The sequence below is a fragment of the Crocuta crocuta genome, unplaced genomic scaffold (assembly GCF_008692635.1).
Source record: "Crocuta crocuta isolate KB4526 unplaced genomic scaffold, BGI_CrCroc_1.0 scaffold241, whole genome shotgun sequence".
NCBI lineage: Eukaryota > Metazoa > Chordata > Mammalia > Carnivora > Hyaenidae > Crocuta > Crocuta crocuta.
Window position 1 is genome coordinate 2,687,729 of NW_027527807.1, and position 14,752 is coordinate 2,702,480.

Consider the following 14,752-nt stretch of genomic DNA (forward strand, 5'->3'; position numbering starts at 1 on the left):
AGCCCCTTGGCCTTCCCACAAGGCCTCACACACCTCTCTCATAAAGCCTTCTTGGCTAATTCACCTGCCGTAATTCTTTCCCATTTTAAACTCACACCATGTATTACAGAGGCTGCATCAAGAGCCTGGACTCTCTAGTCAAACTAATCTTGGCTTATAATCCTTTACATTTGGGACTTTGGCAAGCAGCTTTCCCTCTATGAGCCTTATTTTATTTCTTTTTAAGCTTATTTATTTGTTTTGAGAGAACGAGAGTGGGGGAAGTGCGGGGGTGGGAGGGAGAGAGAATCCCAAGCAGGCTCCGCGCTGTCAGCACAAAGCCCCATGTGGGACTCGATCTCACAAACTGTGAGACCATGACCTGAGCTGAAACCAAGAGTCGGACGCTCAAGTGACTAACCCACCCAGGTGCCCCTCGGTTTTATTTTCTATAAAATGGAGATTTAAAATAGTACCTGCTTTCAGAGGACTATTATGAAAAATGAAGATAAAGTAGTTACTTTATAAAAAGTCTCGTGCTAGGCATATAACAGGCACTCGCCAAATATTTGTTATATAAATGTATGAATAAAAGCCCTTCACCCTGATGTTAATCTTTGTGACCCATCCTTCAATAACTTCTGAATGTATTTGTCATATAAACTCGAAACTTTAAACCTATTTGGGAACATGAATCATTCAAGTTCAGGTGGAGGCTGACGCAGGGCTCGATCCCACGACCCTGGGATCATGACCTGAAAGGAAATCAAGAGACTGACGCTCAACAGACTGCCACCCAGGTGCCCCACAAAATGCTTAATTAAAAAACCAAAAAGAATGTTTTAAACTGAACATTATGTTGCTTCTTGACCTTTCTGTAGCTAGTAGCTGCCTGACCAGAGGCTCAGGCCCACAAGCTTGCCAATGACCGTGGGCTCCGCTTCCAAACAGCACTTTGCAGGTGGCTGTACAGGAGGTCCAAGGAGGTCTCAGGTGGCAGAGGGGGCCCAGGAGGAGGGGCGGGGTCACAACCCAGGAGGCTGAGGAGCGCCAGCTGCTGCATGGTGCTGACGTCTCTAAGTGCTTTGACATATGCGTGGAGTTTGGCTTCCTGTCCCTGTCCCCCTGCCCCATCCCTGTGTCAGGATTGTGCTTACCCCTCCCCCACTGGCCCTGAGAATGACGTTGTGTGCCAGAGGTACATGGAAGGCTTCCACAGTCCTCACAGGGTGAGACTGCGTGGTTCACCCAGCCCAGGGCCTGGGATCCAGCCATGTCGCAGGACCTGGTGAGATTTTCTGTACTGAGAGTAAGAAGCAGCAGAAAGGGGGGAACAAAACGAAGCGTGGACCAGAGGGGAAATTCCCAGGAAACACAGAGGTCTAGATCTTTGCCAAGGTAGTGGTGCCGAATCACAAGTAGCTATTCATCACTTGAAATGTGGCCAGTCCTAAGTGAGATGAGCTGTAAGTGTAAAATACATACAGGATCTCAAAGACTTGGTATGAAATTTTTAAAAAGACACAAGGAATTTCTTTACTGAAACAAGTGCTATCCACACTGCATTCCAGGTAATAAATTTGTCTCTTGGTGTCCCCCGGGCGGCTCAGTCGGTTAAGCATCCGACTTCAGCTCAGGTCATGATCTCACGGTTAGTGGATTCGAGCCCTGCGTCAGGCTCTGTGCTGACAGCTCAGAGCCTGGAGCCTGCTTCAGATTCTGTGTCTCCCTCTCTCTCTGTCCCTACCCCACTCACGCGCTGTCTATCTCTCATACAAATAAATAAACATCAAAAATAAATTTTAAAAAATCAATAAGTATCGAATTTCCCATTTAAGAAGGAAAGAAAGGAAGGAAGGAAGGAAGAAATGTGTCTCTCACAGGCGTATGGGTTATCAGTTTTTACACTACATGTATGTTAGGGCTGAACAAATAAACCAGGGGTGCCTGGGTGGCTCAGTTGGTTGAGCGTCGGACTTCGGCTCAGGTCACAATCTCACGGTTCATGGGTTCAAGCCCCTCATCAGGCTCTATGCTGACAGCTCGGAGCCTGGAGCCTGCTTCAGATTCTGTGTTTCCCTCTCTCACTCTGCCCCTCTCCCACTCGCACTGTGTGTGTGTGTCTCACAAAAATAAATAAACATTAAAAATTTTTTAAACAAATAAATCAATATATTGTAGATGATGGAGGTCAGGTTTCTTCTCAGCGTCAGAGAAGGAAGTTACCAGTGAGCAAGGGGAGAGGGCTAGCCCGAAAACTGTAGTGTGGATTTCAGCCAGAAATACCGATAGGGACTCATGTTCATTCTTTTTTTTATCCACTCACTTATTTTTATATTTTCCNAGGTCACAATCTCACGGTTCATGGGTTCAAGCCCCTCATCAGGCTCTATGCTGACAGCTCGGAGCCTGGAGCCTGCTTCAGATTCTGTGTTTCCCTCTCTCACTCTGCCCCTCTCCCACTCGCACTGTGTGTGTGTGTCTCACAAAAATAAATAAACATTAAAAATTTTTTAAACAAATAAATCAATATATTGTAGATGATGGAGGTCAGGTTTCTTCTCAGCGTCAGAGAAGGAAGTTACCAGTGAGCAAGGGGAGAGGGCTAGCCCGAAAACTGTAGTGTGGATTTCAGCCAGAAATACCGATAGGGACTCATGTTCATTCTTTTTTTTATCCACTCACTTATTTTTATATTTTCCCATTTGCGATTAGCACATCCTGTGTGTGGTGACCCTCTGCTCCGTGAGACTCACCAGTTTTCCCAACCCTCATTCACATCTGATTTTAACATCCATCAGTAGTATCGACCTGAATCGGTTATTTAACTGGAGGTTGAAAAACTAGTGATTTTCAAATTCAAGTTCAACGTCCACTTCAAATAGTCATTACCACTGAGGCAGTTCAATAACTAGTGACATCAGCCCAGCTAATTGACAAAATCCTTCATACGCTACAAGGCGATTTTGAGTTATTTTATATTACAGTTGCCAACATATGAAGGTTTGCTTCCTATTTGTCGACGGAAAGCTCAAACTATGTTATGGGACACCCCAAGTGGGATCCATGATGCAATATAAATTCCGCTCCATAAGAGTGCTCCAGAGTGAAGTGTGGTTGTAAAATGCTGAGTGAGTTAGACTCAGTCAAAAGATTTCTTTAGTAGGAGACTTTTTAAATAGTTCACTAATGTGCTTTGTGAGGCTAAGAAAGGAAGTCATAGAAAGTAGCATTTTCCAGACTTGTTTAGCTCGTGTTCTAGGGAAGTGTTGATGTGCACCATGATCACCGGGTTAAGAAAGCATTTTTTCACCTCAAGACCATGAAATGAACAGCAGCAGAGGTATCCAACGCCACTCTTCCTTACCCTCACCCCCACCAACGCTCTGGTGTTCAAATAGAGACTGTTGTGGCTTGGTGTTTTCTCACCGCATAATCTCGCTCTTTGCATGCATGGGCTCTGGCTGTGTGAAACCCTATAAATCAAGTGCTCCTGTGTCCACAGGAAGGAAAAGGAAGCATTGTGTGTCTGCTGCAGGCTAGGCACTGGGCTAAACGTGATGTTAGTCCACATATCTCTGAGAATAATCACAGGAGGTGATGATTTTATCCCCATTTTACAGATTAGGAAGTTCACACAGCTAGTAAATGTCAGAGCCAGGATTCAAAGTCAGGTGTGTCTGGTCCTTTGCATCATGACACTTATTGAGGCCAAAGGCCTCCTAAGAACCCTATATGAGTTTCTTTTTTTTTTAATTTTTAAAAAATGTTTATTTTTGAGACAGAGCGAAAGACAGAATGCAAGCGGGGGAGGGGCAGACAGAGGGAGACACAGAGTCTGAAGCAGGCTCCAGGCTCTGAGCTGTCAGCAGAGTCCAACACGGGGCTCGAACCCACGAACCGTGAGATCATGACCTGAGATGAAGTCGGATGCCTAACCAATTGAGCCACTCAGGCACCCCGAACCCTAAATGAGTTTCAATGAGAGGGAAAGAATTCCCTCTCCCGGAAAAGCTTTTTAGAGTAAACGTGTTAAGGAACAAGAGGTTGAGCCCTAACCCCAAATAAGGCGATTCCCCAAATTCCCCCATTTGGTAGAGCTGCATCTGAACTTGAGCTTCAGCTCTTTTGATAGCCACTGTTGCTTCCTGATGGCAGACAGTCCACTAGCACTATACCATATAGGCTCCCGGTGTAATCTGACCTTCAATTTAGATGTGCTCTCCTCTGGCTTTTACTGTGAACATAAAAGTTCCTACATTTAAATTTTTTAAAAAATTTAAGTAGGCTCCATGCCCAGCACAGGGCTTGAACTCACCACCCTGAGATCAAGAGTCGCATGCTCTACCCACTGAGCCAGCCAGACACCCCACTGCATTTAAACAGCTGATGAATAAGTGATAAAAATGTAGAAGGGCTTCAGTTCTTCGATCAACTTCTGATAATAGCTTAGGCTTTTAATAATATTCTCAATCATCAGGGAAAGGTTATTTTAATTTCTTCAAGGCATATTCCATTCCTTCCCCCAGATTACCCTTCTGTATTTCATCCCGAGAGCAGAAGGACTACATGTACTGGACTAGCAAATTGTCTGTTTTCAACAATTTTACCTCAGATAAACCACAGGACGTAGGCTCAAGTACTCCTGACCTCTAGCTGGATGAGACAAAGCATATGCACACATTCTTAACATATGCGTTTCTCATTTTCTTTAGAGTAACTCTGTGGACAGAAAATGTAATAGACCTTTAAAACAGAATGCCAGAATGGTACAGTAGAAAAGCTATGAGTTTGGGGGCCAGACAGCCCTGAGTTTGAATATCACTTGCATCTCCTGCGGACTGTGATCCTGAGAAAATTACTCACCTCACTGGGCTTCAGTATCCTCATTTATAAAATGGATATAACCACATAGGTGATACACAAGGACCAAAGCAAGGCGTCCCTAAACTGGAATTGCTTTCAGAATGAGATTAGGAGGGGCGCCTGGGTGGCTCAGTTGGTTGAGCATCCGACTTCGGCTCAGGTCATGATCTCACGGTTCGTGGGTTCGAGCCCCGCATCGGGCCCTGTGCTGACAGCTAGCTCAGAGCCTGGAGCCTGTTTCAGATTCTGTATCTCCCTCTCTCTCTGACCCTCCCCTGCTCATGCTGTCCCTTTCTCTCAAAAATAAATAAAACATTAAAGAAACAGAATGAGATTAGGTCTCAAGAAAGCATGTCTAAAGCTTTAAGAAATAAGTCGTTTATACCAAATCAAGTATGAGCAAAGCTGACTCAAAAATTTGAGATACAGCTTTAAAAAAACTAACAAGAGAAATGCATAAATCTCTGTAGTCTTAAAAGGCTTTCCCTATAAAAGCCCCAAAGTTAATCTATTTGCTTTCTTATATATCATTATCCCAGGCAGATGTGCTACTAACCAGCTAACACAAATGGTATGGTCCCTGGCATTTATATTTCTCCATGTCAATTAACAAATTGATATTCTGGTTTATACATTGGACCCTTAGGAGTTTGTTTAATATGAATCAATCTCCCTTTGGGATACTCCCAGAATTAAAACTCTGAAGCAAGGGACAGCTGGGTGGCACAGTCAGTTAAGTGTCCAGCTCTTGGTTGATCATGACTCAGGTCATGATCTCATGGTTTCGTGAGTTCGAGCCTCGCATGGGGCCCTGTGCTGACAGTGCAAAGCCTGCTTGGGATTCTCTGCCTCCCTTTCTCTCTGCCCCTTCCCCACTTGCACTCTCTCTGTCTCTCTCAAAATAAATAAATGAACGTTAAAAAATAAGTAAATAAAATACAATTCTGAAACAAAATTTTTAAAACATTAGCAAAAACCTAGTACTGCTGAGTATGTAAGGAAACAGCACATCTTCAGGCCCAGCAACTCTTCTGGACAAGAATTTGGCAATGGGTTCTCAAAATGCATACACATTTTCACCTAAATAATCCTGCTGCTGGGAATTTAACTTCAGGAAACAATCACACAAGAAAAAAAACCTAAGAATGTTCAGGAAAGCACTGTTCATAGTAATTAAAAATTAGACATTTGGGTTGTTTTTCTCAATGGAGCACTAAATAAGTCAATTATGGCCTCCACCACACAGCATGGGACTCTGGGGCACCTGGGTGGCTCAGTCGGTTGAGTGTCCAACTCTTCATTTTTAGCTCAGGTGATGATCCCGGGGAAGTGGGATCAAGCCCCACATGGGCTTCACACTGAGCACAGAGCCTGCTTAAGATTCTCTCTCTCTCCCTCTACCCCTCTCTCCAATTCATGCACTCTCTCTAAAACAAAAATAAATATTAAAAATTTTAAAAATAAGGGCACGTGGGCAGCTCAGTCAATTAAGCGTCCAACTCCAGCTCAGGTCATGATCTCACAGTTCATGAGTTCAAGCCAGCTCAGAGCCTGGAGACTGCTTCTGATTCTGTGTCTCCCTCTCTCTCTGCCCATCCCCCACTCCTGCTCACTCGCTCTCTCAAAAAAGGAATAAACAAAGACATTTTTTAACTAAAAATATTTTTTAGAAAATTAAAAAATAAAAAGAAGGATGTGACTCTATTGACATGAAAAGACACGCATGACATACACATGAGGTGAAAATAGCACATGTAATATCTCATTTGTACAAAGTTGTATATTTTTTGGCACCACATGCAGTGTTTCCCTTGTATATTCTGAAGAACTTTATATCCCCATGAGTTCTACCATGGTCTACGAAACGCTACGTGTTATAATGATCTTTTGAAAATTCACAGTGGTTTTTAATGTAATGAATACTCTCAAAGCCCATGTNCATTGCTTACCCTAGCATTCTCCAAAATAACCTCGTCATAGGATCCTGCCTTCACCTAACACCTTTTAAAATACAAAGCAAAAATAAGGGGTGCCTGGCTGCCCCAGTTGGTTGAGCGTCTGACTCTTGATCTTGGCTCAGGTCATGATCTCACAGATCGGGAGTTCAAGCCCGAGGGAAGCTCTGCTGAGCCTGCTTGGGATTCTGCCCCTCCCTCTCTCTGTCAAAATAAATAAACTTAAAATAAATCGAAAGAAAATAAAATAGAAAGCAAAAACAAATAAAATATGAAGCAACTAGTTTTCAGAGAAACCTTTGGGAAACACGGGCATCAGAGAGCTATTAGATTAACCACCAGAATGTTAATAGTCAGTTTGTATGTCTATTTAGCCACCCAAGATACATACCACTTCACAAAAATAGCTACTTACAAATGTAAAATGACATGTGTAGAAACAATAAGAAATGCCCTATGTCGAAGACCCACTCCGTTCAATGCTAAGGTCTTTATATACTCTGAAAATGAGGATCAAATGACCTGAGAAGAAATCGAGCCTGAGATCACGTGACTTACTTAAGCTCGCCCAGCTAGTAAGTGGCCAAGCCTCAATCTGAACCACAGGTCAGTGTGAGCCCAATACAGATGCTCTTCTCACTATATATACTATACTCTGTCTCTTCCACAACCTACTCTTCCTGTAAGGTCCCACTTGAGCAGCCGGCCAGTCTGCCAACCCCAGGCAACACCCCTCTGGTCTCTCATGTACTTCTTTCAACCCTCAGATGAAGTAAGACAAAGTAAATTACCTGGCACAGTGCCTGAAATGTGGTAGGTGTAATACAGAATTCCTTTAATGATGGCCCTCTGAATGGTTTGAACTTACCTACTTTCCTGGGCCATTGGCTAAGTTATATAACTCTGATGATCAAAATTAAGGCGTTAACATTATTGAAGTATATGATAGTGATATACTTGATTCGGAACAAAAGTAAGATGATGGCATGGAATACTTACTTCAAATCGCACAGAATAAGTGTAGGTTACGTTAAACTTGTCTGTGTCTTCTTGAGGAATTTCCATAGGGGGTCCATTACAGGTTAGGTGGTCTTCACCTGAATGCTTATAGCTAAGAAAAGAGGGAGCGGGGAGGGAAGAGAAAGTAATTTTTATACCAAACTGCCATTGTAAATTTCTGCTTCATGCCTAATCCGGCATGTAACAGTAGCAGGCTGAAAAAATATGCCTTTCATTATATTTCATATTTAAAACTCTTCATGATTTTAAATACTTTTGTTTTGGGCCACCTGGGTGGCTCAGTTGCTTAAGCACCCAACTCTTGATCTCAGCTCAGGTCTTGAGTTCTAGCCCGCTGGGCATGAAGCCTGCTTAAAAAGAATACCCTTGTAGAAGTACCCTACGACCCAGCAATTGCACTGCTAAGTATTTATCCAAAGGATACATGGATGGAACCAGAGGGTATCATGCTAAGTGAAATTAGTCAGTCAGAGAAAGACAAATATCATATGACGTCACTCATATGAGGAATTCAAGATACCAAACAGATGAACATAAGGGAAGGGAAGCAAAAATAATATATAATATAAAAGCAGGGAGGAGGACAAAAACACAAGAGAGTTCTTAAATACGGAGGACAGAGGGTTGCTGGGGGGGGGGGATGGGCTAAATGGGTGAGGGGCATTAAGGCATCGACTCCTGAAATCATTGTTGCACTATAGGCTCACTCACTTGGATGTAAATCAAAAAATGAAAAAATGAAAAAAAACACCCTTGCTTCTAAATGTCCCCAACACTCAAATGAGAGTCAAAAAACTGCCCAAGACATGAACCAGGTGTCCCCTGCTTTTCCGAAGCTCACTTTATGCCACTTTGCTTTTATGAAAGACATACATTAGTACCTGTTTTCACTAACTGAAAGAAATCCGAAGAGGATTTTCACTTTTCTGAAAAATCGAAAAGAGCATTCAGCGTTGGCTTTGGAGGGAACCAGTAGAGAGGCAGCTCACGCCCCAGCAGCGAGAGTGGCGCCGCCCAGCGCCTTCTCTGGGAACTACACTCAGCATTTCTACATCAAGCCCCCAGAGCTTTGAACTGTGTCTGTGAGCATCTGCCCTTTATCTTGGTTTATTTTGTGCATCCATAGCAAGAATGTGCCTTAAGGTATCAGAAAAGCCTAAGAGAGGGGAGTTGGAGAGTCTGGGAATGCTCACAAAATTTTCCATATAATGGCAAGTGCTTCTTCGCTTTTGACATTTCGACTTCCAAAAGCGTTTAGAGGAACGTTCTACTTTTGGAGAGCAGGGGGAAACGTGTCCCTAAGAACCTTCTCATGGGGCACCTGGCTGGCTCAGTCGGTAGAGTTCATAATTCTTGATCTCAGAGTTGCAAGTTCGAGGCCCATATTGGGCGTAGAGATTACTTAAAAATAAAATCTTTAGGGTGCCTGGGTGGCTCAGTCGGTTGNAAAACCTATGACAGATCAAGTTAACCTACCCATGGTCAAAAGCTTGGCACAATACATTCTCTAACTATTCTTTCCCCTTTAGGCATCATCATTTAGCTTTGGCTAAAGTAAAATAGGGTAGTAGCTTTAAAAATAATGAAGCCCAGGGGGCATCTGGGTGGCTCAGTCGGTGAAGTGGCCGACTGCAGCTCAGGTTCATGTGTTCGAGCCCCTCATCAGTCTCTGTGTTGGCAGCTCGGAGCCTGGAGCCTGCTTCAGATTCTGTCTCTCTCTCTGCCCCTACCCTACTTGCGCTCTGCCTCTCTCTCAAAAATAATAAACATAAAAAAATTTATTTAAGAAAAATACTGAAGTCTGATTCATTTCTACAAACTTTGGGTTCACTTCCAAAATGGAACCAGGAGAGACGAGACTAAAATCCAAGTTTCCTAATTCCTTGCTCTGTGTTCAGAAAATTATACCATATGTGCCTCCTTTAATATACTCCACATAAGTTTCAAGGGACAACTTCCTCATCTTAATATTTCAGGTTTTGTATATTTTTCCCATAATGGACCATGATTTTATACATTGTGTGTTATATTCCCCTCTTGACCTGTCTTAACTGAAGAGTACTAATTTATCCTATAGTGTCAAAGGATCTTAGAGTTGGAACATGAAAGGTCACCTGTTCAGTCTCTTACCCACATTACATGTTATTTAAATGCTAACTACAGGTAGAAGGGAATAAATCTATTTTATAAACCCACCTATTTGGGTTTTTTTAATTTTTTGTAATGTTCATTTATTTTTGAGACAGAGACAGAACATGAGGGGAGGAGGGGCAGAAAGAGAGGCAGACACAGAATCTGAAACAGGCTCCAGGCTCTGAGCCATCAGCACAGAACCCAACACGGGGTTCGAACCCACGAACCGCGAGATCATGACCTGAGCCGAACGAAGTCAGTCGCTTAACCAACTGAGCCACCCAGGCGCCCCAAATTACCTATTTGATTTTTCAAACTGTATGTCTAAGATGACACCACGTGTGTATCCTAAAATTGAAAATTATAGTTGAGAACTTCCATATTCTGAATTCATTTTTAAATGAATGGAGCCGATTATAAAAGATACTCTCTAATTACCTTTGGAGCTCAAGTCGAGCGGAAACCAATCTTGCAAGACCCCAATTTCTTCCACTTTCCCTGTGATATGTAATAGTAATATCAACGTGGTTGATGAGGAAGTAAGTATTACTTCTGTTGTATTCAGACTGTGAGGAGATAAAAGAAATTTTAAAGAAGTTTGAACTTTTCTTAGAAACTAAAACATATAAAATCTGACCATGGAATAAAAATGAGATACACGATAAGAATGTTGACTATATTCTCTATGCTTTTCATCTCTATAACTTACGTTTTTTTTTATAACTGGAAGCTCATAGCTCTTAATCCCCTTCATCTATTTTGCCCACCAGTCCTCCCTCAGAATCTTCAGAAGGAACCATCATTGCTGACGCCTTCATCTTGAACTTCCAGTCTCCAGAACTGTGAGACAGTGAATTTCTGTTGTTTTAAGCTATCAATTTTGTAGTGTGTCCTTAGAGCAGCCCTAGCAAAGGAAGGCTCTGCGATATGAGCTATGCAATCACACAGCCGTTTACTAGCTACATGACCATAGACAAGTCATTTAACCTCTTGGACCCTCTGTTTCCTCTTTTTATTTTTATTTTTTAGAATTTTTTAAGTGATTATTTATTTATTTTGTGTCTGAGAGAGTGCATGTGCAGTGGATTGGCAGAGAGAGGAGGAGAGAATCCCAAGCAGGCTCCACCCTGTCAGTGCAGAGTGCCATGCAGGACCTGATCCCATAAACTGTGAGATCATAACCTGAGCCAAAATCAAGAGTCGGTCGCTGAACAGACTGAGCCATCAAAGTGCCCCTCCTCTTTTTAAAAATGAGGACAATAGGGACACCGGGCTGGCTCAGACGGTACAGTATATGACTCCTGATTTCAGGATTATGAGTTTGAGCCCCATGTTGGGTATAGAGATTACTTAAAAAAAAGTTTTTTAATCAAAAAAATAGGATTGCTCATAGAATTGTTGAGGATTACATAAAATCACATAGAGGTGCCTGGGTGGCTCAGTCGGTTAAGCATCCGACTTTGGCTCAGGTCATGATCTCACGGTTCGTGGGTTCGGCCCTGTGTCAGACTCTGTGCTGACAGCCATCTCAGAGCCTGGGGGTTGTTTCGGATTCTGTGTCTCCCTCTCTCTCTGACCCTCCCCTGCTCACTCACACTGTCTCTCTCTCTCAGAAATAAATAAAACATTAAAAAAATTTTTTTAACGAATCACGTATGTACTTAGTGCAGTGCTTAGTACAGGAAGCCCTGAATAAATATTAGCTGTTACATCACCCAAGCCCTTCAATCTTCAGAAAATGACTCCAAATGAGCCTTGTCAATTACCATATTGAGTAATCTGCAACATGCAAGACTCCCAGATTAAGAATCATGGCTCTGCAAATCCCAGAATTGAGAGTGACAGCCCTGAAGGCATTTTAGTGATCCTTTAGTGCAGTGATGACAGACAATAAGAGTGATTCTACTGGGGGTGGGCGACTGGGTGGTACAGTCAGTTGAGTGTCCGACTCTCGATCTTGGTGCAGGTCATGATCTCACAGTTTGTGGGTTCAAGCCCTGCATTGAGCTCTGTGCTGAGGGTACAGAGCTTGCTTGGGATTCTGTCTCTCACTCTCTCTGCCCCTCCCCTGCTGTGCTCTCTCTCTCTCTCTCAACATAAATGAACTTTAAAAAATATTTGAAGGGGGTGCCTGGGTGGCTCAGTCAGTTAAGCGTCCAATTTCAGCTCAGGTCATGATCTCACCATTCACGGGTTCGAGCCCCATGTCGGGCTCTGTGCTGACAGCCAGCTCAGAGCCTGTAGCCTGTTTCAGATTCTGTGTCTCCCTCTCTCTCTGACCCTCCCCTGCTCACGCTGTCTCTCTCTCTCTCTGAGAAATAAATTAAAAAACATTTTAAAAAAATATTTTTTAAAAAAAGAAGAGTGCCCCTTTAGGGAGTATCACAATCAACTTGGGGTGGAGAGTAAGTACTGCTCACGGTGGTTCTGTCCATTATTGCAAAGAACTAGAAACTAGAAAATAAGACTATCCATACAGTTGAATGAAATATGGCCTGACCATATAGGGAAATGGAATGTAGCTAGCAGACTGAGGTAGGTATACCATGTATTGGTATTGAATGTTCATGAGCTGTACTAACAGAAGCCGCACAAGCAGCACAGCACAGTGGTTAAGGATGTAGACTCCATAGTCAAACCGCCTAGGTGGAAAGCTCAGGTATGGCATTCACTAGCTTGTGTGATCAAGCTGCTTAACCCCTCAGGGTCTCGGTTTCCACACTTGTAATGTAGAAATCATAACAGTACTTACCTTTTCAATTTTATTTTAGAGGTAGAGGGTGAGCGGGGGAGGGGCAGAGACAGAGAGAGGGAGAGAGAGAATCCCAAGCAGGCTCTGCACGCAGGACAGGGCTCGGTCTCATGAACCATGAGATCATGACCTGAGCCCAAGTGAAGAGTGGGACACTTAACGGACTGAACCACCCAGGTGCCCAATAACAGTACTTATCTTCATGGGTGCTGTGAGGATTAAGTCAACTTCATGAAAAGCCACTCAACCACTCTCAGACACAAAGGATCCAACCTTTGGGTCAGCTAAATGACTACAGAGAATTCTTTATTCTGTGCTCTCATAGCACAGTCACTCTCATATCTCAGTCACTTACCACATGGAATTGTAGTCCGTGTACTTACACGTTTACATCCCCTACTCAATTGTTTTCCCCAGTAGATCACCGGGCTGAGAACTTTGCTTCGTTCATTCATTCATTCACTCATTCAGCAAATATTTTTGAACATTTACTATGTGCCAGGCGCTTCTTCTTAGCCATGTCCTAAGAGCTAATATCCTACGGGGGTCAAAAACATGCAAGAGGTAGTTTGGCATATTGCAAAGGGAAGAGAATTTGGATCAAAAACCATTGGGATGCAATTTAGAATTTGCCATATATATTCTTCTGTATGNTTTTTTTTTTTTTTTTTTTTGAGAGAGAGAGGGCTCAAGTGAAGGAGGGCAGAAACAGAGAGAGAATTCCATCGGGGCAGGGTGGGGGGAGAGAGAGAAGCGGGGCTCTAGCTCAACCAATGCGAGGCATGAGCTCATGAATGGTGAGATCATGACCTGAGCCAAAGTCCGATGCTTTAACCGACTGAGCCACCTAGGTACCCCCAAAATAAACTCTTTTAAATTAAAAACAAAAACGAAACATGAGCTGACAAGAAAGTAAGGAACTATCATGTCAAATTCTAAGAGAAAGCAGGAAGCCAGGGAGGTAACCTGGGTGAGGGGGCGCTGATGCTGCTATCGCCCTGATCTGGGTAAACTTGAACTTCAGTTTGGGCAGCCTCGTGGAATAAAGACGCAGGAACTGGAGGAGGGCCTCCCTGGTGAGAGAGCTCTGAAACCACCCACCCCTCTCAAAACCAATACCCTCAGGGTAAAGATGAACAAGAAGTAAGCCTTCTCCCCACCCCCAAAGACCACAGGGAAGATGGCCTTGGTGCTAAACAGAAAAGGGGAGTCGGGGAACTCTCCTTGAACAGTTGCGGCCACAGGCCAGCCTTACATACATGCGCAGTTTGGATTCCCATCACCTAAGTGGCCCCAGGAAATTCAAGTCATGAATTTGCTTTCCGGTGGTCCCAGGCTGGCATTTTCCCAAAAACCCCTGGGAGAAGTCAATGAAAATCCTCTCTGGAGGAAAGTACTTTGACCCCAGGGCTCAAAGAAACTCCACAAACCATCGTTAAGAGCCATGTGTTATGTCGTCAAAATCATGAAGCACACAAGGAAAAAAGGCATCATGAGCAAGAACTGGCAGAAACAAACCTGCAACCGTTTCAGATCCAGGAGTAATCAGAAGCAGATTTAAAATTAACTTCAAGAGAAAAAATAATAAATAAAGCTTAAATTAAGTTAATTACATTTGTTATCCTTAAAAAAAGGTAAAATACAAAAAGACAGCACGTGCATAAAATAGAAACATATAAAATAATGACTTAGCAAACTTGCCAAAGAACAAAATAAAACTTGCAGAAATAAGGGGCCCCTGGGGGCTCAGTTGGTTAAACGTCTGACTTCGGCTCAGGTCATGATCTTGGCAATTCGTGGGTTTGAGTCCCCATGTAGGGCTCCAGTGACAGTGCAGAGCCTCTTTGAGATTCTGTCTCTCCCTCTTTCTCTGCCCCTCCCCTACTTGCACGTGCTTGCTCTCTCTCTCAAAATAAATTAATTAAAAGCTTTTTCAAAACTTGCAGAAATAAGAAAAATAATTACTGAAATTAAAAATTCAATGCCTATGTTCGGGTGAGCACAAGCCCCACTTCAGATGAGCTCAAGCCCTACTTTCGTTAAACAT

General features: G+C 43.1%; 1 protein-coding gene across 1 annotated transcript in view; it reads right to left on the minus strand.

Annotated features, from left to right (window-relative positions):
* LOC144239787 (transmembrane 9 superfamily member 2-like) overlaps positions 1 to 14,752 on the minus strand; it is a 66,390-nt gene that overhangs the window by 46,770 nt on the left and 4,868 nt on the right. The window contains exons 2-4 of the mRNA XM_077773964.1: positions 10,392 to 10,519; positions 7,800 to 7,911; positions 951 to 1,096 (exon numbers count right to left, since the gene is read on the minus strand). Of these exons, the coding sequence (XP_077630090.1) occupies positions 951 to 1,096; positions 7,800 to 7,911; positions 10,392 to 10,519 (386 nt within the window). The remainder of the gene's footprint in view (positions 1 to 950; positions 1,097 to 7,799; positions 7,912 to 10,391; positions 10,520 to 14,752) is intronic.